The sequence below is a fragment of the Phocoena sinus genome, chromosome 12 (genome assembly GCF_008692025.1).
Source record: "Phocoena sinus isolate mPhoSin1 chromosome 12, mPhoSin1.pri, whole genome shotgun sequence".
Classification (NCBI taxonomy): Eukaryota; Metazoa; Chordata; class Mammalia; order Artiodactyla; family Phocoenidae; genus Phocoena; species Phocoena sinus.
The window spans coordinates 15,983,851-16,008,533 of NC_045774.1; the positions used below are offsets into that span (position 1 = coordinate 15,983,851).

The 24,683-nt window shown below is 38.2% G+C and overlaps 1 protein-coding gene across 2 annotated transcripts in view; it reads left to right on the forward strand.

Annotated features, from left to right (window-relative positions):
• The first annotated feature begins 1,251 nt into the window (after nucleotides 1-1,251).
• Nucleotides 1,252-24,683, forward strand: part of PPIL4 (peptidylprolyl isomerase like 4) — a 34,697-nt gene continuing 11,265 nt past the window's right edge. Inside the window, exons 1-12 of one of the 2 annotated variants that reach the window (XM_032651098.1) lie at nucleotides 1,321-1,404; nucleotides 3,419-4,362; nucleotides 6,313-6,380; nucleotides 6,468-6,532; nucleotides 7,151-7,268; nucleotides 7,864-8,006; nucleotides 8,514-8,610; nucleotides 9,360-9,476; nucleotides 14,256-14,380; nucleotides 15,872-15,938; nucleotides 21,341-21,452; nucleotides 24,196-24,292. In XM_032651098.1, the coding sequence (XP_032506989.1) occupies nucleotides 4,350-4,362; nucleotides 6,313-6,380; nucleotides 6,468-6,532; nucleotides 7,151-7,268; nucleotides 7,864-8,006; nucleotides 8,514-8,610; nucleotides 9,360-9,476; nucleotides 14,256-14,380; nucleotides 15,872-15,938; nucleotides 21,341-21,452; nucleotides 24,196-24,292 (1,022 nt within the window). In that variant the 5' untranslated portion in view covers nucleotides 1,321-1,404; nucleotides 3,419-4,349. Of the gene's footprint in view, nucleotides 1,405-3,418; nucleotides 4,363-6,312; nucleotides 6,381-6,467; nucleotides 6,533-7,150; nucleotides 7,269-7,863; nucleotides 8,007-8,513; nucleotides 8,611-9,359; nucleotides 9,477-14,255; nucleotides 14,381-15,871; nucleotides 15,939-21,340; nucleotides 21,453-24,195; nucleotides 24,293-24,683 lie in introns of both variants that reach the window. The other variant, XM_032651097.1, reaches the window with a different exon arrangement.

Genomic DNA, 24,683 nt, shown 5'->3' on the forward strand with positions numbered 1-24,683 from the left:
TAGCCAGGAAAGAACTGCCTGTTAACCATCTTTCTGGGTAGCAAATTCTGCCTTTAAGGCCTAAAGTTTCTGATTCTGGGACATAAAAAGAGACCAACTAGGAAACTCCGAGTGGTTGTCCCAACAGGTCAGGGGAAGGTGGCGCCGCGGTCCTCCTCCCCGCCCCCCCCCCCGCCCCCGCCCACACTGCGATGAAGGGAGGGCCTGAGGAGCATTAAAGAAAGGTCCGCCCCACTCTTTATTTTTTTTTAACATCTTTATTGGAGTATAATTGCTTTACATTGTTGTGTTAGTTGCTGCTGTATAACAAAGCAAATCAGCTATACATATACATATATCCCCATATCCCCTCCCTCTTGCGTCTCCCTCCCACCCACCCTCACTATCCCACCCCTCTAGGGGAACACAAAGCACGGAGCTGATCTCCCTGTGCTTTGTGGCTGCTTCCCACTAGCTATCTATTTTACATTTGGTAGTGTCTATATGTCCATGCCGCTCTCTCACTTCGTCCCAGCTTACCCTTCCCCCTCCCTGTGTCCTCAAATCCATTCTCTACGTCTGAGTCGTTATTCCTGTCCTGCCCCTAGGTTCTTCAGAACCTTTTTTTTTTTTTTTAGATTCCATATATATGTGTTAGCATACGGTATTTGTTTTTCTCTTTCTAACTTACTTCACTGTGTATGACAGACTCTAGGTCCATCCACCTCACTACACATAACTCCATTTCGTTCCTTTTTATGACTAATATTCCATTGTATGTATGTGCCACATCTTCTCTATCCATTCATCTGTTGATGGACACTTAGGTTGCTTCCATGTCCTGGCTATTGTAAATTGTGCTGCAATGAACATTGTGGTACATGACTCTCTTTGAATTATGGTTTTCTCAGGGCATATGCCCAGGAGTGGTATTGCTGGGTGGTGTGGTAACTCTATTTTTAGTTTTTTAAGAAACCTCCGTGCTGTTCTCCATAGTGGCTGTATCAGTTTACATTCCCACTAACAGTGTAAGAGCGCCCCATTTTTGAGATGGAGCACAAAAGGGTCACAAACCCTTCACAGAAGCCCCTTTGAGTGACAGGTTTCCGCGCCAGTCGCCAAGGGCTAAGAACGATTTTCAAAAGGGCCGCGCCATGGGCAGGACCCAGGGCACCGCCCGACAGCCGGGGGAGGCGGGGCACCGACCAGATCCGCCCAAAGGAGCCTCCCGGAAGGGGGCGTTGTCGTCGGAGGGATGATGTAAAAGGCGTCGCGCCGAGCGTGACGCCTGGCGTAGTTGACGTCGGGCTGAGCCTGTCACCCCCGGGGCTTGTTGCAGAGGAGGAGCGGGCGCCATGGCTGTTCTGCTGGAGACCACCTTGGGCGATGTCGTCATCGACTTGTACACGGAGGAGCGGCCGCGCGGTGAGGCCCGGGTCCCGCTCACCTCTCCGCCGGGCCGCTATCTGCCTTCCCCACTTTGCCTTTTCTGCCAGGTTGCCGTGGACTGGTTGGAGCTTCTGGGCTGATGGTGACCGCGACTGCGCTGTTTTATTAGCGGGCCTTGGTTGAAAAGTTTTTTTGAGGAGCAGCCCTTCTCCGCATCTAGTGCTGGGTCCGGGTGGCGAGTGCTTGTGGTTATTAAATGCGTGTGTGTGTGTGTGTGTGTGTGTGTGTGTAATGCAGCATATACAATGCCCATAGCTTTTGCGGCTTTACTGCTTTTCACTAGTCAGAGGAACGCAAGCAGTATTCCTTCGTGTGTAATCAGTATATCCTGATGAAAGCAGGGAGGATGGGCTTGGAGCCGTGAGTGTGGGCCTCCCTCGTGGTTGGAGGAAGGGCTGTCCAGAGGTGTGCACCCAACCTTAGCAAACACTCATTGATCGCCCACTATGCGAGACTTTGTGCCAAGCCGTAGAATGGGCCTCTTACCCTTGAGGGTCTAATTTTCCATTGGTGGAAATAGGCGCCGCAACCCATTTAATTTCTTAAGCGTTGTAGTGGAAGAATGTGTAAGTTGCCATGGAAACCAGAGGAGGGTGTAATTTTGGCAGGGGGCGGGGAGAAGCAAAGCTAGCAAAGAATTCAGAGCCCTTGAACTAGCTCTTTGAAAAATGAGTGGGAGCGAGGGTTTTCTTGTTTGCTTGGAATTTAATGGAAATAGCAAGTAGATCCGCGTGGCTTGACAGTGGAATGGCCGACTGCGAGTCTGGTTGTATACGTTTTTAGGTTAGGTCAGGTCGTGAATAGCCTTGAGCCCAGAGTCTTTGAAGGGATTAAGAGCAGGATGGAGGCATGGCAGACTTCTTGTTTTAGGACGATAATAAGTAGCAGTGTGGAGAATGTTTCAGAGTGGGGAGAAGCTGGAGACCAGGAGAGTTTAGTTACAAGCAGGGTCCTGCCCCCATGGAATGCAGTCTATGAAAGAAGATGAAACAAGCTGCAATATGGTACCATGAGTGCCTTCTGACGTGCTGCACTTTATCCCACGCTCACTTATCGCCACCCCTCAACACTCAGCCATACCTCTATGCCTTTCTCATACTGTTGCCTCTACCCCACATTTCTCTCCGCTGTTGTCTTTTTGGCAAAGTTCCTGCTTATTATTCAATTTCACATCAAGCATGATCTCTTCTGTGAAACTCTCCAGTGTCCCTAAGTAGAGTTCGATTGGTTTCTTGTGTTCTGTCTCAGGTCCTTTATAAATCACAGTACATATTTTGTTATACATTTACCTATTTTCCTGGAATTAATTTGCAAGTCCTGGGCTCCTCTCAAGAATGTAAACTCTAAGAGAATAGGGACTGTGTCTTAATTATCTCTATATCCTGAGCACCTACTGCAGTGCCTGACACTTTGAGGGCATACACCAAAGGTTCATTATATTGAGTAATGCAAATATATGTGTTGTATTAGGATTCTTTGTGCAAGTGATAGAAACTCAACACAAACTGGCTTAAAGAAAACAGTTGATTGCCTCATGTTACTGGGGTAAGCTTTAAAGATGGCAGGACCAGGGGGTACACAGGATTTTATAGGGAATTGTATTTTTCATCTCTTGGATTTGCTTTCCTTTGAGTTTGACACTCTCCATGTGGAGCAGCACCTGGCAAGTTTGTGGGCCTTTTTCCGTAGAACTATGAGAGAATAAAGGGGAGGTAGGGTTATCTCACCTAATTAACATGGACAAAATGGACAAGCAGTGTTTCTGAAAAGATAGCTTGGGACACTAAAAACATAAGTCCACCCTATTTGTATATATTTATAAGCATGTGATTGGGTATCTACTTCTATATGTAACTACTTATCAATTTATAGTAAATATATCCAGACTTATTTTTCATTTTTCCTCCCTCCTTCTCTCCCTTCTTTTTCTTTTTTTTTTGCGGTACGCGGGCCTCTCACTGTTGTGGCCTCTCCCATTGTGGACGCGCAGGCTCCGGACGCGCAGGCTCAGCGGCCGTGGCTCACGGGCCCAGCCGCTCCGTGACATGTGGGATCTAACCGGACCGGGGCACGAACCCGTGTCCCCTGCATCGGCAGGCGGATTCTCAACCACTGCGCCACAAGGGAAGCCCTCTTTTTCTTAAACCTTTTTATTATAGAAAACTTGAAACATACACAGAAGTAGAATCATGTAAATGAACCCTCATGTACTGATGATCAGCTTCTGCTTAACAGTTGTGAAATGTTTCATTTATAGCCCCACTCCACTGGATGTTTAAATTTTTTTTTTTTTTTTTCCGCACCCCTCGGCTTGGGGGATCTTAGTTCCCCCGCCAGGGATGGAACCCGCACCCCCTGCATTGGAAGTGCAGACAGAGCCTTAACCACTGGACCACCAGGGAAGTCTCTCTTAAATATCTTTTAATCTATAGGTTCTCCCCCACCCCATTTTAAAATTAAGACTTTATTTTTTTAAAGCACTTTAAGGTTCATAGCAAAACTGAGGTGAAGGTACAGAGATTTCCCATATTCCCCCTACACCCAGTGCATAGGCCTCTGCCATTGTCGTACCTCCCACCAGAATGGTACATTTGTGATACATTTGTAATGTTTCAACCATGTAACATTGTACATACTTTACATTTGTTACTACAGTGGTACATTTGATGAACCTGTATTGACACATCATTATCACCCAAAGTCCATTATTTATGTTAGGGTACACTCTTGTTGGTGTGCATTCTGTGGCTTTGGACAAATGTATAGTGACATGTATCCACCATTACAGTATCATACAGAGTAATTTCACTGCCCTAAAAATCCTCTGTGCTCTGCCTGTTCATTCCCCTCCCCCGCATCTCCTGGCAACCACTTATCTTTTATTGTGTCCATAGTTTTGCTTTTTCCAGAATGTTATACAGATGGAACCATACGGTATGTAGCCTTTTCAGATTGACTTCTTTCACTGAGTAATGCATTTTAGGTTCCCCCGTCTTGTCATGGCTTGGTATCTCAGTTCTTTTTGCCTTGAATAATATTTCATTGTCTGGTTGTACCACAGATTATTTATCCATTCACTTACTGAAGGACATCTTGATTGCTTTCAAATTTTGGCAGTTATGAATAAAGCTGCTATAAACATCCGTGTGCAAGTTTTTGCATAGACCTGTTTCCAGATGCGTTGGGTAAATGCAAAGGAACATGATTGCTGGATTGTATGATAAGAGTGTGTTTAGTCTAGTCTTGTAAGACTAGACTTATAATATAAGTCTAGTCCTTATATTATATTGGTTGATACATCTCTTAAATATCTTTTAATCTGTAAGTTCCCCCCGCCCCCCTTTTTTCCCTGAAAAATTTTTGAGAAAGAATCTGGGTCATTGATAGATTTTTCTCATTTTGGATTTGACTGATTTTATCCCTGTTGTATCTTTTAATATATTCTTCTATCCCTTCTATTTCTCATGAATTGCTCCTTAGATCCAGAGCCTTAATCAGATTCAGGTTTAATGTTTTTGGCAAGAATATTTCATATCAGGTAGTCTGTACTTCCAGCTGCATCACGTTCAGGAGGCACTTGATGTCTGGTTGGACCTTTTTGTGATGTTAAGATTGGTTAGTGGTTCAGGCCTGTCTACCTGATACATCTGTTAACAGTGTTCCCATTAGCTTTTCACCTAAAGATTTTGGCAACCATTGTTGATCACTACTTAGTTAGATTCATTATTTTGTTTTCTAGTTAAAGGACTACTCCTATATGTTTAACAGTAACTTCAGGAATATATTTTTTTTTCTAGAAAAATGATCAAAAGCCTGATATTCAAGAACCTCCAATAACTTGGCTCCATCTTACCTCTCCAGCTTTTTAATCCTCTATTCCTCTGTGTCACTGGAGAAGTTATAGAAGTTAGACTGGTCTCCTGGACCCTCCCCAAAACATTTAAATTCCCGCTTCCAGGGTATTTCATAATGTCTTCCCAGCTTGAAATGCCCACTCTCTACTCTCTGCCAATCCAGTTCTTTTAATGCTCCCTTAAGCCTCCAGGAGGTCTTCTCATTTCCCCAGCCAGAAACAATCTCTTTTCAACTTGTGTGGCATATTTAAAAGCACTTTTAAACTTTGTACCATTTAAGTGCACAGATGGTATTATCAGGTGTGCCCACTATTGTAACTATTTGTGTTCAGGTGAAAGGACCCTAGCTTAGTATAAGCTCCTTGAGGGCAGGGACCGCCTCATATGTCTTTCTGACTGTTTGGTTTCTAGCTTAGTGCCTCGAGAAGTTGTTAGCATGTTTCTCTACAACTAGACTGAAAACTTGTTAAGGGTAGAAATCGAGATTTAATGGCATTTGACCTAACAACAGTGACAGGTACTTAGAAGATTCTCAGTCAGTGTTTATTGGATAAATGAGTGAATTTATTTAAAAAACATGGTACATGATAAGTATATGGATTTTTGTGAAGGGCTGTTTAATCATTGTGAAAAAAATGGTCCCAGATATTTTGTTTTCTCTAATATAAATAATCTGTACCCATTTTTCAGATACTCTGCTAGATCCTTTGCAGTCATAGTGTCCTCTTCATTTTTTCTTTCCCTTACAAAATCAATTCATCAACAAATGATTGCTTGTCCCAGATAAGTTTCAGGTTTCTATACAGTTCAGATGCCCAAGAAATCCAAAGAAAAAGAGAATAAAATGATAATTTAAAACATATTGCCTTTTTCTAGGATTACTACCTTTTTCAGTGGCTTTGGACATTTGACCATTTGGGGAAGTTTTTGTATGGTAACTTAGAAATTAAACTATACTAACTGTGCTTTTACTTGGTTAAAAATACATTTGTGAACTACTGTGATACATTTACTATTTATTTTCTTTCAGCTTGCTTGAATTTCCTGAAGTTGTGCAAAATAAAATATTACAATTATTGCCTTATTCACAATGTACAGGTGAGTTGGTGGATATTAGTCATGTTCTTTGTTATTGGAACTATCTAGCAAGCTCTCTGAATTAACAAAGTATCCTATATATTATAGAGGGATTTTATCATACAGACTGGTGATCCTACAGGGACTGGGCGTGGAGGAGAGTCAGTTTTTGGGTAAGTTCTTTTATTTTCAAACGAGTAAAAATAGAATTGCCTCGGGCTTTCCCGGTGGCGCAGTGGTTGAGAGTCCGCCTGCCGATGCAGGGGACGCGGGTTCATGCCCCGGTCTGGGAAGATCCCACATACTGCAGAGCGGCTAGGCCTGTGAGCCATGGCCGCTGAGCCTGCGCGTCCGGAGCCTGTGCTCTGCAACGGGAGAGGCCACAACAGTGAGAGACCTGCGTACCGCAAAAAAAAAAAAAAAAAAAAAAAAAAAAAAAAAAAAAATATATATATATATATATATATAGATAGATAGATAGATAGATAGATAGATTTTTCCCAAGTTCCATAAATGTCTATAGCAAATAAAAGGAATATTTTGAATCATAGTGGCATTTCTATAAAGAAATGGTAACCTGGGACTTCCCTGGCGGTCCAGTGGTTAAGACTCTGCCCTTCCACTGCAGGGGGCATGGGTTCCATCCCGCAAGCCATGCGCACAGCCGAAAAAAACCAAAAACAAATGGTAACCTTATATGTTAACCCTAGCGCCCTATATGTAACCCTAGTAGTTTTATATTTCATGTTGAGTATACTTATATTTTATAACCTTATTGGATGTATTTTTAGTCAACTGTATGGCGATCAAGCAAGCTTTTTCGATGCTGAAAAAGTGCCAAGAATTAAGCACAAGAAGAAGGGCACTGTGTCCATGGTGAACAATGGCAGTGATCAGCATGGATCTCAGGTAAGGAAATGGGTGAGGAGATGAGTTTTGCTCTAGGGAACCCACAAAATTATCTTTGTAAATATCTAGTAATGAGAGAATTTCAATCAAAGATATTTGTTAGAAGAAAAAAATGACACTATTTTTTCCTATGTTAAAAAAATCATTATTTTGTCCTTTTAAAAGTAAAGCATGTCCATTGGGAAGAATTTAGAAAATACAGAAAAGCACAAAGATGAAAATAACGTTGCCTACAATCCCACCATTCCTGGAATATCACTGTTCACAGTGTGGCCCGTTTCCTTTCAGTATTGATTACTTATTTCAAAACAGCTCATGTTGAGCACCTCTCATTCATTGTCACAACAGCCCCATTGGAGTAGATGCATTTTTTTCCTCACAGTTTACATGTGAAAAAACTGAGATTTGGTTTGTTCAAGTATTTTAAACAGTCAGAGCATCTGTATTTATTGATATTTTATGTTTAAGCTTTGTGCCTTATACTTAGTAGTAGTGACAAGTAGGTGAGAATTCATGCAATTAATGTAGTCTTTTGTAACTGATTTCAGTTTGAATTATATATATATTTGTATTTATTCTGTGTCTTTCTATATAGTTTCTTATTACAACAGGAGATAATCTAGATTACCTTGATGGTGTTCATACAGTGTTTGGTGAAGTGACAGAGGGCATGGACATAATTAAGAAAATTAATGAGACCTTTGTTGATAAGGACTTTGTACCATATCAAGATATCAGGTATGGTTATAGTTTACTGTTGAAATGTACTAGAATGTTTTATATGTGATGTTTGACAGGTAATGGGGATGGCATACATAGGACTGGTTTTTGGACAATTCTAAAATGTGTGACTATAAGAATCTTTATAATAGAGAAGACCTTTATTTAAAAAAATACTTATACTAATTATAAATGCTTATGTTGGGAGGAATTATTAATCCTTTATCTTTTAAAAAATGCAGATTATTGAGAGCTATGACAAAATTACTAGGATTTAGTCATTTATATTACATCTTAGCATAATGCAGAGTAATAAATATAATATATAATATCAAACAATCAAAAACAGTAACACTAATTGTGAAAGTATACACTAGTAATATCCTTGTGCAATAAAATTTAAGAGCTGATGGTTTTTTTTGGTGTTAGAGATACTTAAGATATTTGTTATAATTTTTATAAAAAGTAAAACATGGATTCTGAAATGACATAAATGTAACATTTGACTTGGATTTATTTTGTAAGGATAAATCATACAGTGATTTTAGATGATCCATTTGATGACCCTCCTGATCTATTAATTCCTGATCGATCACCAGAACCTACAAGGGAACAACTAGATGTAAGTAGAGTCTTCTTGTGATTGAATGTATATACATATTAATGTTTTGCATAAAATTTGCTTTTTACCTTATTAAAACTTATTTCTTTAGAATGATTATCTTGCTTGATCAGTAATACTAGGACAAGTTTAAAGTTCTTTTTTCTCTTCCAGGGAGATACTCATTTTTCTACCTATCTTTTTATTTCCCTAATATTCTTTCCTTAGCTCTGGAAGCTTATATGAATACCTTGGGGAAATATTTCTCTTATCTCTTAACTCTAGATAGGAGTGTAGCTTTGAGGCTAAATTAAATTATCAGCTTGTGAAGGAACTTTTCAAGTGGGGATACTTGTGAGCCAGGCTAGAACCCAGAAATTTCTGTGGCATAATGGAGACTTTTTCCCTCAGATCTTTTGAGGTAAAAATTTCTGCATATGAGGCTTCCTCAAAGCTGAATTTATCTTTATAGTTGGGATTTAATGCTTAATTTATAAGATCATTTATCTTCTGTATTCAGCACTTAGTTGGTTACCAGGTAGTTCCTATATAAATGTTTATTTTGATTTTAAAATAAATTAGATGCCTAGTCTGGCTAGTATTATTGAATTCATCTAAATCAATTTTCAGAGGTTTGTAAGTTTGTTTCACATTTGTGAAACAAATGTTCTAACACATTTGATGGAACTAAGAATAAAGCATAATGTCTCTCATGTTTCTTAGATTTTTCTATTCTTTAAATATATATATGAGTAACTTCTGCCTTACAGAGTGGTCGGATAGGAGCAGATGAAGAAATTGATGATTTCAAAGGAAGATCGGCTGAAGAAGTAGAAGAAATAAAGGCAGAAAAAGAGGCCAAAACTCAAGCTATTCTACTAGAAATGGTAAGATAATTACTTTGTTCGAATAGTTTTTCAGCAATATATTTAATACATACTCATTGTGAGTTTATTTCTGACTTTTTGATAGTCTTTAAAATATTAAAAAATTTAGCTAAGAGTTTTTTTCTGGATTAAATTTTGTATGACATAATAACACGTATGAAAGTAAACAGATTTGATTCCACTATTAATATAGTGCTAAGTGCCTTTTTAAAAAAATGGGAGGGGGCTTCCCTGGTGGCGCAGTGGTTGAGAGTCTGCCTGCCGATGCAGGGGACACGGGTTCGTGCCCCGGTCCAGGAAGATCCCACATGCCGCGGAGCAGCTGGGCTCGTGAGCCATGGCCGCTGAGCCTGCGCGTCCGGAGCCTGTGCTCCGCAACGGGAGAGGCCACAACAGTGAGAGGCCCGCATACCACAAAAAAAAAAAAAAAAGGGAGGGCTTCCCTGGTGGCGCAGTGGTTGAGAGTCCGCCTGCTGATGCAGGGGAAACGGGTTCGTGGCCCGGTCCGGGAAGATCCCACATGCCGCGGAGCGGCTGGGCCCGTGAGCCATGGCCGCTCAGCCTGTGCTTTCAGAGCCTGTGCTCCGCAACGGGAGAGGCCACAACAGTGAGAGGCCTGCGTACCACAAAAAAAAAAAAAAAAAAAAAAAAAGGGAAGTGGATATCCAGCTTACAAATATTAATTGGGTTTCAGTTGTTTATACTCATCTCATTTTTAAAGAGTTTCTTGGACTGAATTTTAAGTATATTAGAGAATAATTCTTTGTACGTCTCAAGTATTGAGATTAAATAGTAAAATACTAAGTACAGGATAAAACCTGGGCAGAAATTGAACACTGTAAAGTATACTCTTTTTTGTATTACTAGCAATATGAAGTCATTTGGGGAACAGTTATTCAGTACATGATTAGTTGACCTACTAGGCATTTTTCCCATTTCTTATTTTTGTGGAATAGGTATACCTTTCACGTAGTAGGTCATCAATAATATTGGAATCGATGGATAATAATTAAGTTTTTATTACTATCATTATTTTATATAGTAGAGCTTTCAGGTTCATTATGTTTTAAAATTCGTATTAGCATCACTAGTCTGAAGGAACAAATACTAAAGATTATAATTCAAGAAAACTTTACTGAATTGAAAAAAAATTTAAAATATAGTTTAATGAGCACACTGTGTTATCTGAGAATATTGACCCAGAATAGCCAACACCAAGATAAATTCTAAGAAAATTACTGGACTTAAAAGAAAAATCCTTTGAGCACCTGGGCAGCAAGAGTAAGTGATTTATAAGGGAAAGAACATTAGCTTATCATCAGAGCTTTCATCAACAAAGTATAGAAAGTTTATGCCAGAATAAGAGGAGTTGACATATTCTTTAAACTTTTTATTTTCAGATAATTTCAAATTTACAGAAAAATTACAAATAACGCAGACAACTTCTATATACCTTTTACCCAGATTCACCCATTTTTAACATTTTGCCACATCTGCTTTGATCGTTCATTTTCTCTTTCTCTCTCCTCTCCCTCTCTGTCTCTGATTATACGTGCACATACGCACATACTGTTTTGGGGGGACCATTTGAAATTGCGGTGCAGGTATCTTTTCTCTTTCATTAGTGTGTATTTCCTAAGAGCAACAGTATTATCCTACATATTCACAGTATAGATATCAAAATCATGAAATTTAAAATTGATAGAAATTACAGTCTACCTTCCAGTTTTGTCAGTTACTTCAGTAATATCCTTCATAGATTTTTTTTTCCCCTGCCAGTCTAGAATCCAGCTCATGATCAATCATCTGTTGCATTTAGTTGTCATGTTGCTCTAATCTCTTTAAGCTGGAAGAATTCCTTAACTTGCCTTATTTTTCATTACATTAACATTTTTGAAGAATACAGGTCATTTATTTTGTAGAATATTCTTCAATTTAGGTTTACCTGCTGTTGCCTTGTGATTAAGATTCAGGTTATACACCCATAGCCAGAGTACTACATAGGTGACATTGTATCCTTCTCAGATGTCACATCTGGAGGTGGATAATATCCATCTGCCTCTCATTGGAAAGTGTTTGTTTTGATCACTTGGTCAAGGTAATCCATTGTCTGGGGACTCCACTGCATAGTTTCTGTTTTCCCCTTGCAACTAATAAGCCATCTGTAGAAAGGCACTTTGAGACCTTCAGATATCTTATTCCTTGTCAAACTGTCCCTCTGGATTTCTTAGCCATCCGTGACTATTGCTTGAACCAATCTTGACTCTGATGGGTGCAAAGTGGTGATTTCCCAACTCTGCCCTTTTTTCCACACTTGTCAGCCTGCCTTCTTTTGTAAGGAAGAGCACTCCTTTATTATCTCTACTTAGCATATATTCATTATCTATATGGACTTGTGGATTCCTTTTCTTGTTTTGTTTTTAATACATAGAATTTATTTTATAGAGTAGTTTTAGATTTACAGAAAAATTGAACAAGAAGTACAGAGAGTTCCTATGTACTCCCTTCACCCTCCCCAACAGTTTACCTTTTTAATTAGCATCTTCCATTAGTGTGGTACATTTGTTACAATTGGTGAGCCAATACTGATAAATTATTATTAACTAAAATCCATAATTTACATTAGGATTCACTCTTTGTGTTGACAAATGCCATGTATTGTACAGAATAGTTTCACTGCCTTGAAAGTCTTCTGTGCTCCACCTGTTCATCCCCCTAACTCCTGGCAACCAGTATCTTTTTTTACTGTCTGCGTAGTTTTGCCTTTTCCAGAATGTCATATAATTGGAATCATACAGTGTGTAGCCTTTTCAGATTGGCTTCTTTCACTTAGCAACGTATACTTAAGGTTCCTCCATGTCTTTTCATGGCTTGATAGCTCATTTCTCTTGATAGTTACATAATATTTCATATGGGTCTACCACAGTTTGTTTATCCATTCACCTATTAAATATCTTGGTTGCTTCCAAGTTTTGGCAAATATGAATAAAGCTGCTATAAACATTTGTGTGTAGAATTTAGTGTGGACATAATTTTTAACTCATTTGAGTAAATACCTAGGAGCACAATTGCTGGATTGTATGGTTTAGCTTTGTAAGAAACGGCCAAATTCTCTTCCAAATTGAATTACCATTTTGCATTCACACCAGCAAGAATGAGACTTCCTGTTGTTCTACATCCTTGTTAGCACTTGGTGTTGTCCGTGTTTTGGGTTTTAGCTGTTCCATTAGGTGATCCTGTGTCCTTTCAATTCTCACAATTAACAAGTTTCCTCTATTTTCTAAGAACATCAGTTTCGCTTTATTTGTGTATAATGTAATGGTAATTCAGCTAGTGTTTTGCAATATTGTTTTGACCTTCATAGCTTATGAATATTTTAAATTTCCTTGTAGTATTTTAAAGTTATCTTTGACTAAGTAGTATAACAAGTTCTTTTTTAACTCATTAACTTTTTTTCTCATTTGTGCTTCCATTAGATGTATTTCTGCCATTATAGGTGCCTTTTGGGATTTTTCCTGATTTGCTCTTCCCCACATATGTTGTAATGCTGCTTATTGGGCATAGGTTATTGCTATCTTTTGATAGACTTCAGAGACACTGAGCAGATCTTACTGGCTCAGTTGCTTCTTACTGTTTATGATTTCCAAGATTTCTCTCTCTTTTTTTTAATGTGTTTATCCAAGAGGAAACACTTTATATAGTAATCTTACCTGAAATCATCTCTGAGAGTTTTTGAATATATGTATGAAGGTATATTGTTTCCCCATCTAAAGGCTCATGGTCACCATACTTTTCCCACAAGGAAAACAACACCATCATTATATCATCTCATTATGTCATGGTTTTCTCTTACTGTCACCCTCTCTAGTTCTTCAGTAGGAAGGGGTAGGCTCGGCTCAGCACAGTAGTTGACCATGAAGTTGACTTTGGTTTGACTGAAGTAGAAGATGATAGTGAGGGTGAGATTAAAAAGCTAGAAACACTATCCAGGAATTGTTGGTGTTCCATACTGAGCGATAATGTGGAGAAGAATTGGGCATTACTTATTGCCGAAGGCTAGATTCAGCATGACAGTATTTTTCAAAAGTTTAAAAACAAGTAAAACTAAACAGTATGTTACTTAGGGGTATATACTTATGTGTCAGAACTCTATAAAGATCTGTAAGGGAATGGCCAGAAAGGAAAACCAAAAAGCTCATTCGTGGTGAGAGAGGCAGAGGGATAATGGGATCAGGGGACATTTTAGTTCTAAAGCTAGTTGGTGGCATCATGGGTGTTTTTATTTTCATGCTTCATAACTTAGATATACTTTACATAAATTCTTTCAAAAATATATTAAATACTTGAAGAAAGAAAAAGTGGAGATAAAATTGGGACTTTGAAACCAGGTAGACCTGGGTTCAAATCCCAACTCTGTTGCTTACAACTGTGTGACCCTGGGCAAGTTAGTTATTTAACCTTTTTGAATTTTCACTCATGGAAAAGTAAAATGGAAATTGCATGGTTGTTTTAAGAATTGGCAGTAATGTATATGAAGTGCCAAACATGGTCTCACACAAAGTAGGGATCTGGTAAATATTTTGGCTATTAATATTGTTACTGCCAGGAAGCATGGAGTTTTGAATTTTGAAATCTATTAGGATTTATTTTCCTGAGGCTGTAGTTTATAATGTAAATTTAGATATTTCAGGGAATCAGCATTGTGGGCTAAATATGGGATATTTAGAATGTGAATTAAATAAAGGAGTTGATTTATATTCTTGTTTATTTGTCATTTAGGTGGGAGATCTACCTGATGCAGATATTAAACCTCCAGAAAATGTGCTCTTTGTGTGTAAATTGAATCCAGTGACCACAGATGAAGATCTGGAGATAATATTCTCAAGATTTGGGCCAATAAGAAGGTAGTCTCTAGAATTAGTGAAAGATTTAGAAAAACTAGGTATTAGTTAGTAGTTTTCTAATAACATTTTTGATGAGTCTGTGAACTCAAAGTGAATTTTATACTGGTGAGTTTTACAGATGAGTCTGTTGGACAGTAGGGAAGAAAAACATGTATGTAAATGTGTATGAGTAGATATATGTGTGTATATATATTGTAATGTGTGTGTATGCATTATACATTGAATGATTCTCTCACTCCCAGCACAGACATTTTCAACTCTAAAACAGGAAGTGAATGGAACAGTTTAAGTCTAGTTCTGTAGTATTCTTCTTTAATATTTTAAATATCTATCTCATTTAAATTCTCCCTAGAATTACCAGCAACCTATGTCAAAATTAATTTGAATCTAAGTTTTCTAAAATTTTTCTTTTGGTTAATTTTCCTTTTATTATTAATGCAAAAGTTTATGAAACTAGTATTTCTGTGAGAAAGGGGAATATTTTGTAATTGATTAAAAAATATTATTTTAAGTTTAGAATTTCCTTTCATTTCATGTTTTTTTTTTCTATGAAGCCATTCTTTATTCTTCCTATTGAAAGAAAAATCTTTCTATAAAAGACTACCTGGCTTTATTCCTCTACTCACTTATAATATATCATCTTTATAAAAATATTTCCTATACTGCTTTTTCTTATTTTTAAATTGGAGACATTATGTTCTAACTTCTTGCTAAGGAAGATGAGGATTCACGTCTATTTCTATCCTGCCCTCTTCATTCTACCTGCCTACAACTTTGGTTGTATCATAATTTTGGTTAGATCTTTGTTCAATATTTACATTTTAATGTATACTTAAATATTGTAGCAGCTGAACCATATGCTATAATGTGATTACTTTTCCTTTCTCTCACAATGTTTTATATCCCTGTTTCATTTCATGTGTTTAAAATGAGGCTTGAGATACATGAGGAAAAAGGATTAAGCCAGTTGCTTTAAATTCCATCTTATTGGCCCTTTCACTTGGTTAAGATGGATTAGTTCTGTATAATAGCTAGACTTATGCGATTACATTTGAGCTTGGTTTATATTAAAATTCAAAAACCCCAAGTCGTAAGTTTACTAAACATATGTATATGTATGAATGTGTGTGCATTATTCTACATTAGATAATCTGTAATTCATCTGTATTTGGACTACAAATAAATTACGATTTAAAAGGATTTTTAGCAGTAATTTCCCTTTGCCAAAGGAAAATTAAATATTTTTATCTTATTCTTCCTTCAGTGTTTTGGGAATGTAGGATTGTAGGCTTAGATAGGGCATTTATAGTAGAATCTAGATAATTTAGTTTCTAGACTGATGAACTATTTTTTAAAAAATAGTTATTATTGAAGAGATTTGGAGAAATATAGTTCTGTGAATTTAACTTTGGCTTATTTTGTTTTTTACTTTTGAAGAGTAAGAGTGAATGCTTTTTCTTTAAAGTCACTTTTTTCCGAACTATTTTTCAGTTGTGAAGTTATCCGGGATTGGAAGACTGGAGAATCCCTGTGTTACGCTTTTATTGAATTTGAAAAAGTAGGTCATAATATAGATATATTAAATATGTATTTTTTTGTTCTATGATATTAAAGTGTGAAAATGTATAGAACTTTTTCTAGTCTCTAAGATTAGAAAATTAGTTTGCCCTTTCTTTAGGCACCCAAGAAAAATAACTTTGTTATATTCAAATAGGGGATAAATTTAACATCTATCAGTGTTAATATATGTATCTTTACTTTAGGTTCAGTTTCAACCTACGTGAATGTATCTTTAAAATTTTTAAGTTTTAGGTAAAGTTCTTCGCATTCTATGAATAATTTTTCAGTGCTATTTAGGTAGATATGATAATTGAGTAATAGAAAGAGAACCAGTCTGGGTGTTATGATCTAGATATTAATTTCAGCTCTATCACTGACCAGCTGTTCTATGATATTTGGCAGTTTATTTAGAATTCTTCTTTCTAGGCATTATCTTCCTTATAAGTAAAGCTTGAGTATTAGGTTAGATGGGTACTTTCTAGATCTATAATAGGAATGATAGCTTATGTTACTCAAGTAATTTTCTTTAAGCAAGCATTATGCTATTTGACCTGCATTTAATCCTCACAACTCTGAGATAGGTACTGTCCTCCTTCTCCAAATAAGTAAACTGAGACACACAGTGGTAGCGTGACTTGTTTAAAATCATGTACCTAGTGAATGTCATAGCCTTCTGTCCTGCTGTTTTATTTTCAAAGAAATAGTTAATAACTCAATTAACATTTTATGTAACAAATATTAACTACCACCCATATTTATAAAATTGTTCAGATTTAAAATGTTAATACTCATAAATTTAGTGTTATTCTTTTTAAAAAAACCATCAAATTTAAGTGTGACTTATACAGTGACTAGGAACATTTGTATTAATTCTATTTCTTCTTTGCACTTTTCTTCATCTGATAAATAAATACAAAAGCTTGGGCTTCCTTGGTGGCGCAGTGGTTGAGAGTCCGCCTGCTGATGCAGGGGATGCGGGTTCGTGCCCTGGTCTGGCAAGATCCCACATGCCATGGAGCGGCTGAGCCCGTGAGCCATGGCCTCTGAGCCTGCGCGTCCGGAGCCTGTGCTCTGCAACGGGAGAGGCCACAACAGTGAGAGGCCCGCGTACCGCAAAAACAAAACAAAACAAAACAGAAAAAAGCTTGTATTTGCTCTTAGGATTTGAACTTAGATATGTCTGATGCTGTTCCCAATGTGTTTAGCCATTTTGCTAGGCTACGTTATTTCTTTTTGCAGCTTTGGACTGAAGTATGTCCAATAGTAGCTCATTCTGTTATAGTTATTCCAAAGTACTTGTCAAACACCTTTTATATTTCAGGCACTGCAGTAGGCCTTAGGGGTACAAGATGAATAATGGAGGGTTGAGGAAGACAGACACATAACACATTATACCTAGACACTGTGTCAGGTGTACCAGAAATAATATTTACAAGGTACATTGGTGTCAGCAGAAAGGAGATTTCTACCTTTAGTTTGCTATGAATACTTTTTGTCAACTTGACAGTGTTATTCCATCACTGAGCATAGATTATATTGTTTATTTGCTTACAAACATAATTTCATTTTGTTTATGGCAGATTGACTAATATCTTCTGCACGTATCCCATTTGCCATGAATACATAGTTCAGGTCAACTGTAGAGCACAGAGTGGTTCTAGAATCTATGGATTCTTTTTTTTTTTTTTTTTTTCCCCCGGTACGCGGGCCTCTCACTGTTGTGGCCTCTCCCGTTGCGGAGCACAGGCTCCGGACGCACAGGCCCAGCGGCCATGGCTCACTGACCCAGCCGCTCCGCGGCATGTGGGATCTTCCCGGACCGGGCCACGAACCTGTGTCCCCTGCATCGGCAGGTGGACTCTCAACCACTGCGCCACCAGGGAAGCCCTAGAATCTATGGATTCTTTATCATGGTTCAACATTTCAGTTTTTGAGGTGAATCTTTTATTTATTTTTGGCTGTGTTGGGTCTTCGTTGCTGAGCGCGGGCTTTCTCTAGTTGCGGCGAGCGAGGGCTACTCTTTATTGCGGTGCACGGGCTTCTCATTGTACTGGCTTCTCTTGTTGCGGAGCACGGGCTCTAGGCACGTGGGCTTCAGTAGTTGTGGCACATGGGTTCAGTAGTTGTGGTGCACAGGCTTAGTTGCTCCGTGGCATGTGGGATCTTCCCGGACCAGGGATCAAACCCGTGTCCCTTGCATTGGCAGGCATATTCTTTAACCACTGTGCCACCGGGGGAGTCCCTGAGGTGAATCTTTTGTAGCCTTTCTCTTTTCTTGAAAATTAGATTAAGCTATATTATTCTGCTTCATGCTTCTCATGAGCGGTAGCCTCTTTGTAAGTGTCCATTGCTGAGTCTTTTTTGCATGTTATGCAAGTTCTCTATGCTTTGGATAATCTGATCAAAATGTTTTTGAAACTGAGGAATGAAATACATGCCGAAAACTTGCAGCTCATGAGTGAACAGCTTGATGAATTAATCACAGTTAATACACCCATGTAAGTCACCACCCGGGTCAAGGAACAAAACACCAGCAGAAAAAAGGTTACTGGAATCCCAGAGGCCCCACCTGTGTCCCCTTCCACAAACTTCCCCATTGCTGCTACTTCTGATATCATAGATTTTGTCTAATTTTAAACTTGATATCAGTGTAAACACAATGTGTTTTTGCTGTCTAGCTTCTTTTACTCAGTGCTAAACTAACATTTGTGAGATTTGTTCGTTACTGCATGTAGCTTTTAACATTTTTGTTAATTTTCATTGGAAATACGGTATTTTATGTGTGCATGTAAATTTTAACTGACATATAGTATTTTATTGTGTGTATGTAAATTTTCGTTGCCATATGGTATTTCATTGCGTGTATATAACATTATTTAGATTTCCAGTCTGCTGTTGATGGACGTTTGGGTCTTTCCCAGTTTTGGCTACTATGAATGGTGCTGCTCTAAACCATTTCTGTCATGTCTTTCAGTGTACAGATGTATGCATTTTTGTTGGGTATATATATCCAAGAGGGAATTGCTGGGTCATAGGGTAGGTGTAGCTTCAGGAGATAATTCCAGTCAGCTTTCCAAAGGGATTATCCTAATTTTCACTTCCACTAGCAATGTATGGGAGTCCCTATTATTCTGTAGCTTTACCAACTCTAGGTATGGTCTGTCTTTTAAATGTTATCCACTCTGGTGGGTGTGTAGTGGTATCTTATTGTGGTCTTATTTTGCATTTTCCTGATTGAGCCCCTTTTCATATGTTTATTGCCATTTAAACGTCCTTTATAAAAATGAAGTACCTGTTCAAGACTTGGCCACTTTGGGATTGGGTGTTTGTGCCTTTTTATTGATTTGTAAGAATTCTTTGTACTTCCTGGGTACAAACTCTTTTTTTGGTTGTATGTGTTGCAAGTATCTGCTGCTCAGTGGATTGCCTTTTTCCCTTTCTTAATGGTATCTTTTGATAAGCAGAAATTTCTAATTTTTAGTTCAGTTTGTCAGCTTTTCTTCCTTATTGCCTATTTTTAAAGATGTTTGCCTACCTGAAGTCATGAAAATATTCTCTATTCTATCTTTAGAAGCTTTGTTGCGAAATTATCTTTCCCATTTAGATCTGAAATTTGATTTTTGTATATTATGTGTTTCATGTTAAATTTCATTTTTCTTGCATAAGATAGCCAGGTGACCCAGCGAAATTCGTTAAAAAGGTTGACCCATTTGCATAGCTTTTCAGTACCAACTTTGTTATGAATCAGGTGTCCACATGTGTAAAGTCTGTTTCTGGATGCTGCACTGTTGCACTGATCTATTTGTCTGTCCTTGCACCACTCTCAAATTGTGTGAATTACTATAGCTTTATAATGTCTTGGTATCTGGTAGTGTGAGTCCTCCAACTTTGTTCTTCTTAAAGATTTTCTTGGATATTTTTGTCCTTTGCATGCATTTCCATATGTGTTTTTTATAATTTTTTTTTTTTTTTTTTTTTTTTTTTTGTGGTACGTGGGCCTCTCACTATTGTGGCCTCTCCCATTGCGGAGCACAGGCTCCGGGGGCCCAGCCGCTCCGCGGCATGTGGGATCCTCCCGGAGCGGGGCACGAACCCGTGTCCCCTGCATCGGCAGGCGGACTCCCAACCACTGCACCACCAGGGAAGCCCTATAATTTTTAATTGAAGTGTAGTTGATTTACAATGTTGTGTTTAATCTAAATTTTGAAGAGATTCCTTAACTATTGTTTAGGTATAAGTAAATTGAGTATTTGCAAATACTATCCTCCTGAAAAAAAGTATCTGAGAACTTTCTCTTTGGGGAAATGGCACAGTGATGGAATTATGCCTGCCTAAGGGTCATCAGTCAGATTTATCAAACATGCACTGATTGCCTACCATGTGCCAGATGATGGTCTAAATGATGTTGATTCAAAGATGAATAAAGTTTTGTCCCTTGGAGTTTATATTCCATTTAATTCTTGACATACATTGTAAATAAATATGATTATAGCTAGTTCTTTTATCTGCTTCTCTTTGGATTGTTTCTAGTTGAGCTGTGAACAGACCAAAAAATAAGTTTCCAGGGACCTAGGAGAAAATTGATCAGTGCTGGATTGAAATGTGTCATTTCTAGTCTTCAGATGTCAGAAATGGGGATGTAGGGCTTGCAAAGTTACTGACAAGGATTCTTATGTAACATAGACCTTGGTATCATAGGCCCACAATCCATTATCCAAAATCCTTGGGAATAGCTGTTCCCATTTCAGACTTTTTCAGAATTTAGAAATGTAATACTGCATGTTTGTGTGTGTGTGTGTGTGTGTGTGTGTGTGTGTGTGTGTGTGCGCGCGCAACACACATATCTCTGGATTACGTGGCACACTTCTGGGTCAGCATTCCGTAATCACAGAAATACTTCTGCTGTGAAAACAAATGAATATTCATACTAAGTAGAATAAGTTAAGGTTTATCATTCCATTAGGTTTTGCTGTCACATGGATTTTAACACCAAATTTATAAAAACAGTTTTCAGGATATTTTTGGGTTTTGAGTAAAAGGGATTATGGATTTGTATAACACAGTTGGTAAGTATATGTATGTGCACTGCAATCAGACTGCCTCGGTTCAAATCCTGGCTCTTGCCCTTGCCAACTGTGTGCCCTTTAGTAACTTCTGTACCTCTCTAAACCTCTGTTTTCTCTTTGACAAAATGGAGGTAATAATAGGTAATACCTCATAGGGTTGTTATCAGAGTTAATTGAGATAATAGATGCAAAGCATTTAACAGCATTTGGTGCATAGTAAATATTCAAATATTAGTTTTAGTAACAAGAAACTTTTTGTATTTTCAGTATTTGTTCTAGCTGCAGAAATCTTTTCCATAGAGATTTATGCTTGAGTTTTTATAATTACTATCAGGAAGAAGATTGTGAGAAAGCATTCTTCAAAATGGACAATGTACTTATAGATGACAGAAGAATACATGTGGACTTTAGCCAGTCTGTTGCAAAGGTTAAATGGAAAGGAAAAGGTATGTTGGTTCATCTTCCTTTGTTTCTGTTCTGCTTTGCATCGTGTGTGTGTGTGTGTGTGTACCTCTTTTGACAGTGCTGTTAATTAGAAATGTTCAGTGATATAACTCCTGCTATTTGATTTTACCTAGCTGCTATCTAGTATATAAGATGGGGGTATGTGTGTGTGAGTGTGTATATTTGTATTTTTAAAAATTTTTTAATTTTTACTGAAGTATAATTGATTTACAATGTTGTGTTAGTTTCAGGTGCACAGCAAAGTGATTCAGTTATACATATACATATATCCACTCTTTTTTAGATTCTTTTCCCATGTAGGTCATTACAGAGTATTGAGTAGTGTTCCCTGTGCTATATAGTAGGTCCTTACTAGTTATCTGTTTTATGTATTGTAGTGTGTGTATGTCAAACCCAGTCTCCCCATTTGTCTCACTCCCCCATCCCCCTGTTAACCGTAAGATTGTTTTCTGCATCTGTAACTCTATTTCTATTTTGTAAACAAGTTCATTTGTACTATTTTTTTAGATTCCACGTACAAGTGATATCATATGATATTTGTCCTTCTCTATCTGATGTATATGTGTATTTTAAACTGATGATGAATATATTTTTTGTTTGACTGTATTATAAATTACTTATAATTACCCCACTGCAGACATAACACGTTTCCAAAGTAATTATCATTTGGTGGTTTGGCTCTTCTAGATGCAAAACTCTTAAAAATTCTTTTTTCTGGGGCTTCCCTGGTGGCGCAGTGGTTAAGAATCCACCTGCCAGTGCAGGGGACATGGGTTTGAGCCGTGGTCTGCGAAGATCCCACATGCTGCGGAGCAGCTAAGCCCGTGTGCCACAACTACTGAAGCCGGCGTGCCTAGAGCCCGTGCTCTGCAAAAAGAGAAACCACCGCACTGAGAAGCCTGCGCACTGCAACAAAGAGTAGCTCCCGCTCGCTACAACTAGAGAAAGCCCATGCACGTCAACAAAGACCCAACGTAGCCAAAAACAAATTAAAAAAAAAAATTCTTTTTTATAAAATTTGTTTGTTTTAGTTGTCATACGGTACAAAATTAAAAGATCTTCTGTGTACTAGGTCCTATCCCTACACATAATGACATATCCCACATATGCAAATTTCTGCTAGTGGTACCATAACAAACTTAAGGTTGAATCTGTGTATACTGAAATACTATGGGCTTTTGATTGCTGATGCAGTGTTTTTATTTATTTATTTTTTATAAATTTATTTATTTATTTTTGGCTGCATTGGGTCTTGTTGCGCGCGGGCTTTTCTCTAGTTGTGGCGAGCGGGGGCTACTCTTTGATGCAGTGCGTGGGCTTCTCATTGCAGTGGCTTCTCATGTTGAGCATGGGCTCCAGGTGCACGGGCTTCAGTAGCTGTGGCACGCGGGCTCAGTTGTTGTGGCTCGCAGGCTCTAGAGCGCAGGCTCTAGTTGAGGAGCACGGGCTTAGTTGCTCCGCACCATGTGGAAACTTCCCAGACAGGGCTTGAACCCGTGTCCCCTGCATTGGCAGGCGGATTCTTAACCACTGCACCACCAGGGAAGCCCGGCAGGTGGATTCTTTTTTTTGTTTGTTTGTTGTGGTACGCGGGCCTCTCACGGTTGTGGCCTCTCCCGTAGCGGAGCACAGGCTTCGGACGCGCAGGCTCAGTGGTCATGGCTCAGGGGCCCAGCCGCTCCGCGGCATGTGGGATCTTCCCGGACCGGGCCACGAACCCGCGTCCGCTGCATCGGCAGGCGGGCTGTCAACCACTGCGCCACCAGGGAAGCCTGGCAGGTGGATTCTTAACCCCTGTGCCACCAGGGAAGTTCCTGAGATAATTCTGTATATTATGGATTCACATTTTAAAAAATTGAACATATCTTGTGTACCATTCACAGTGCTAAGTACTTTTCCTTATAGCCTTGTTTAATGATTCCAACGGCATTGTGAAATGTTGATATTATTTTCAGCTCCTAAATGAAGAGAATGACTTTCAGAGAATTGAAGTGTCCTACCTAGGACCTCCCACTGGAGTCAATATTTGAATCCAGAACTTCTCACTTTGATCTGTTGCTCCTTCTACTATATACCATAACTGCTTCATCCGTAGTGAGACTTCTAATGGCAGGCACATGGCACATATTTTTCAGTGATGAAATGATGCCTGTTTGTTACAGTTACCAGTATTTTAACTCTTACAGTTGTCTGTTTCACATTTATATGAAACTTTGCCTACTGGCCCTTTTCCTTTACAGAGCTTCTGGAATTGCCAAACAGATTCATCTTGTCTTTGATGCTTATAAGCCTCTCAGATCTCATACACAGGTCCCAAGCTCTCAATTTCCTTTGGGCCTAATGTTCTCATAGACTTTTTTTTTTTTTTTTTTTTTTTTTTCTCTTCTCATAGACTTAATGGCTCTACTTGAACTCTGAATTATTTTCCAGTGATTGTATTCACTGCGTAATTTAGGATTTGGAAGTTTGGTGTTGTAATATTCATGTATGTCATTAGGGGGCAGCATCTGGCTACCTAGCAAAATGGATATCTGATTTCAGTTAAAATAGTGGTGGAGAGTGAATTACTATGATTCTTTTGTTTTCTTCTCAGCCTTTTTCTATCCCCTGATATATATGCCACTTATAAATAGTTCTTATATATTATACCTCTTATAAAATATTGTTCTTGATGAATCAGGTGATTTTATTACTAGGTTGTTTCTTCTTTTTTTAAATAAATAGGTGGGAAGTACACCAAGAGTGATTTCAAGGAGTATGAAAAGGAACAGGATAAACCATGTAATTTGGTTCTGAAAGATAAAGTAAAGCCCAAACAGGAGTATCCTTCACAAGAACCAGTTGGTCAATACGTATTGACCATCCAATCTGGAGAGTTGAGTGTGATACCTTATAAAAAGGCTGTAGAAGACAAGTTCCTGAATCCAGATGGTTTGTGAAGAAATCACTTAGTTTATTGTTATCTCTTTTCACCATTTTACATATGTATACCTTGCTTTTTCAGTATATTCTCTATTGTATGGAGAAAGTTAAGGTTGAAAGAAGTTTTGAGCTTAATTCTTTTACCTCCCTACACTTAGGTTAAGGTTATCTCTTATTCTCAGAAGATCTGCAGGTAAGAGTTGTATTTTCTATATATAATATTAATGTTTTAATTTTCTCATAGTCAGAAATTTCTTTGTTATAGCTAAGCTAAATGCTTTGTGTTAACC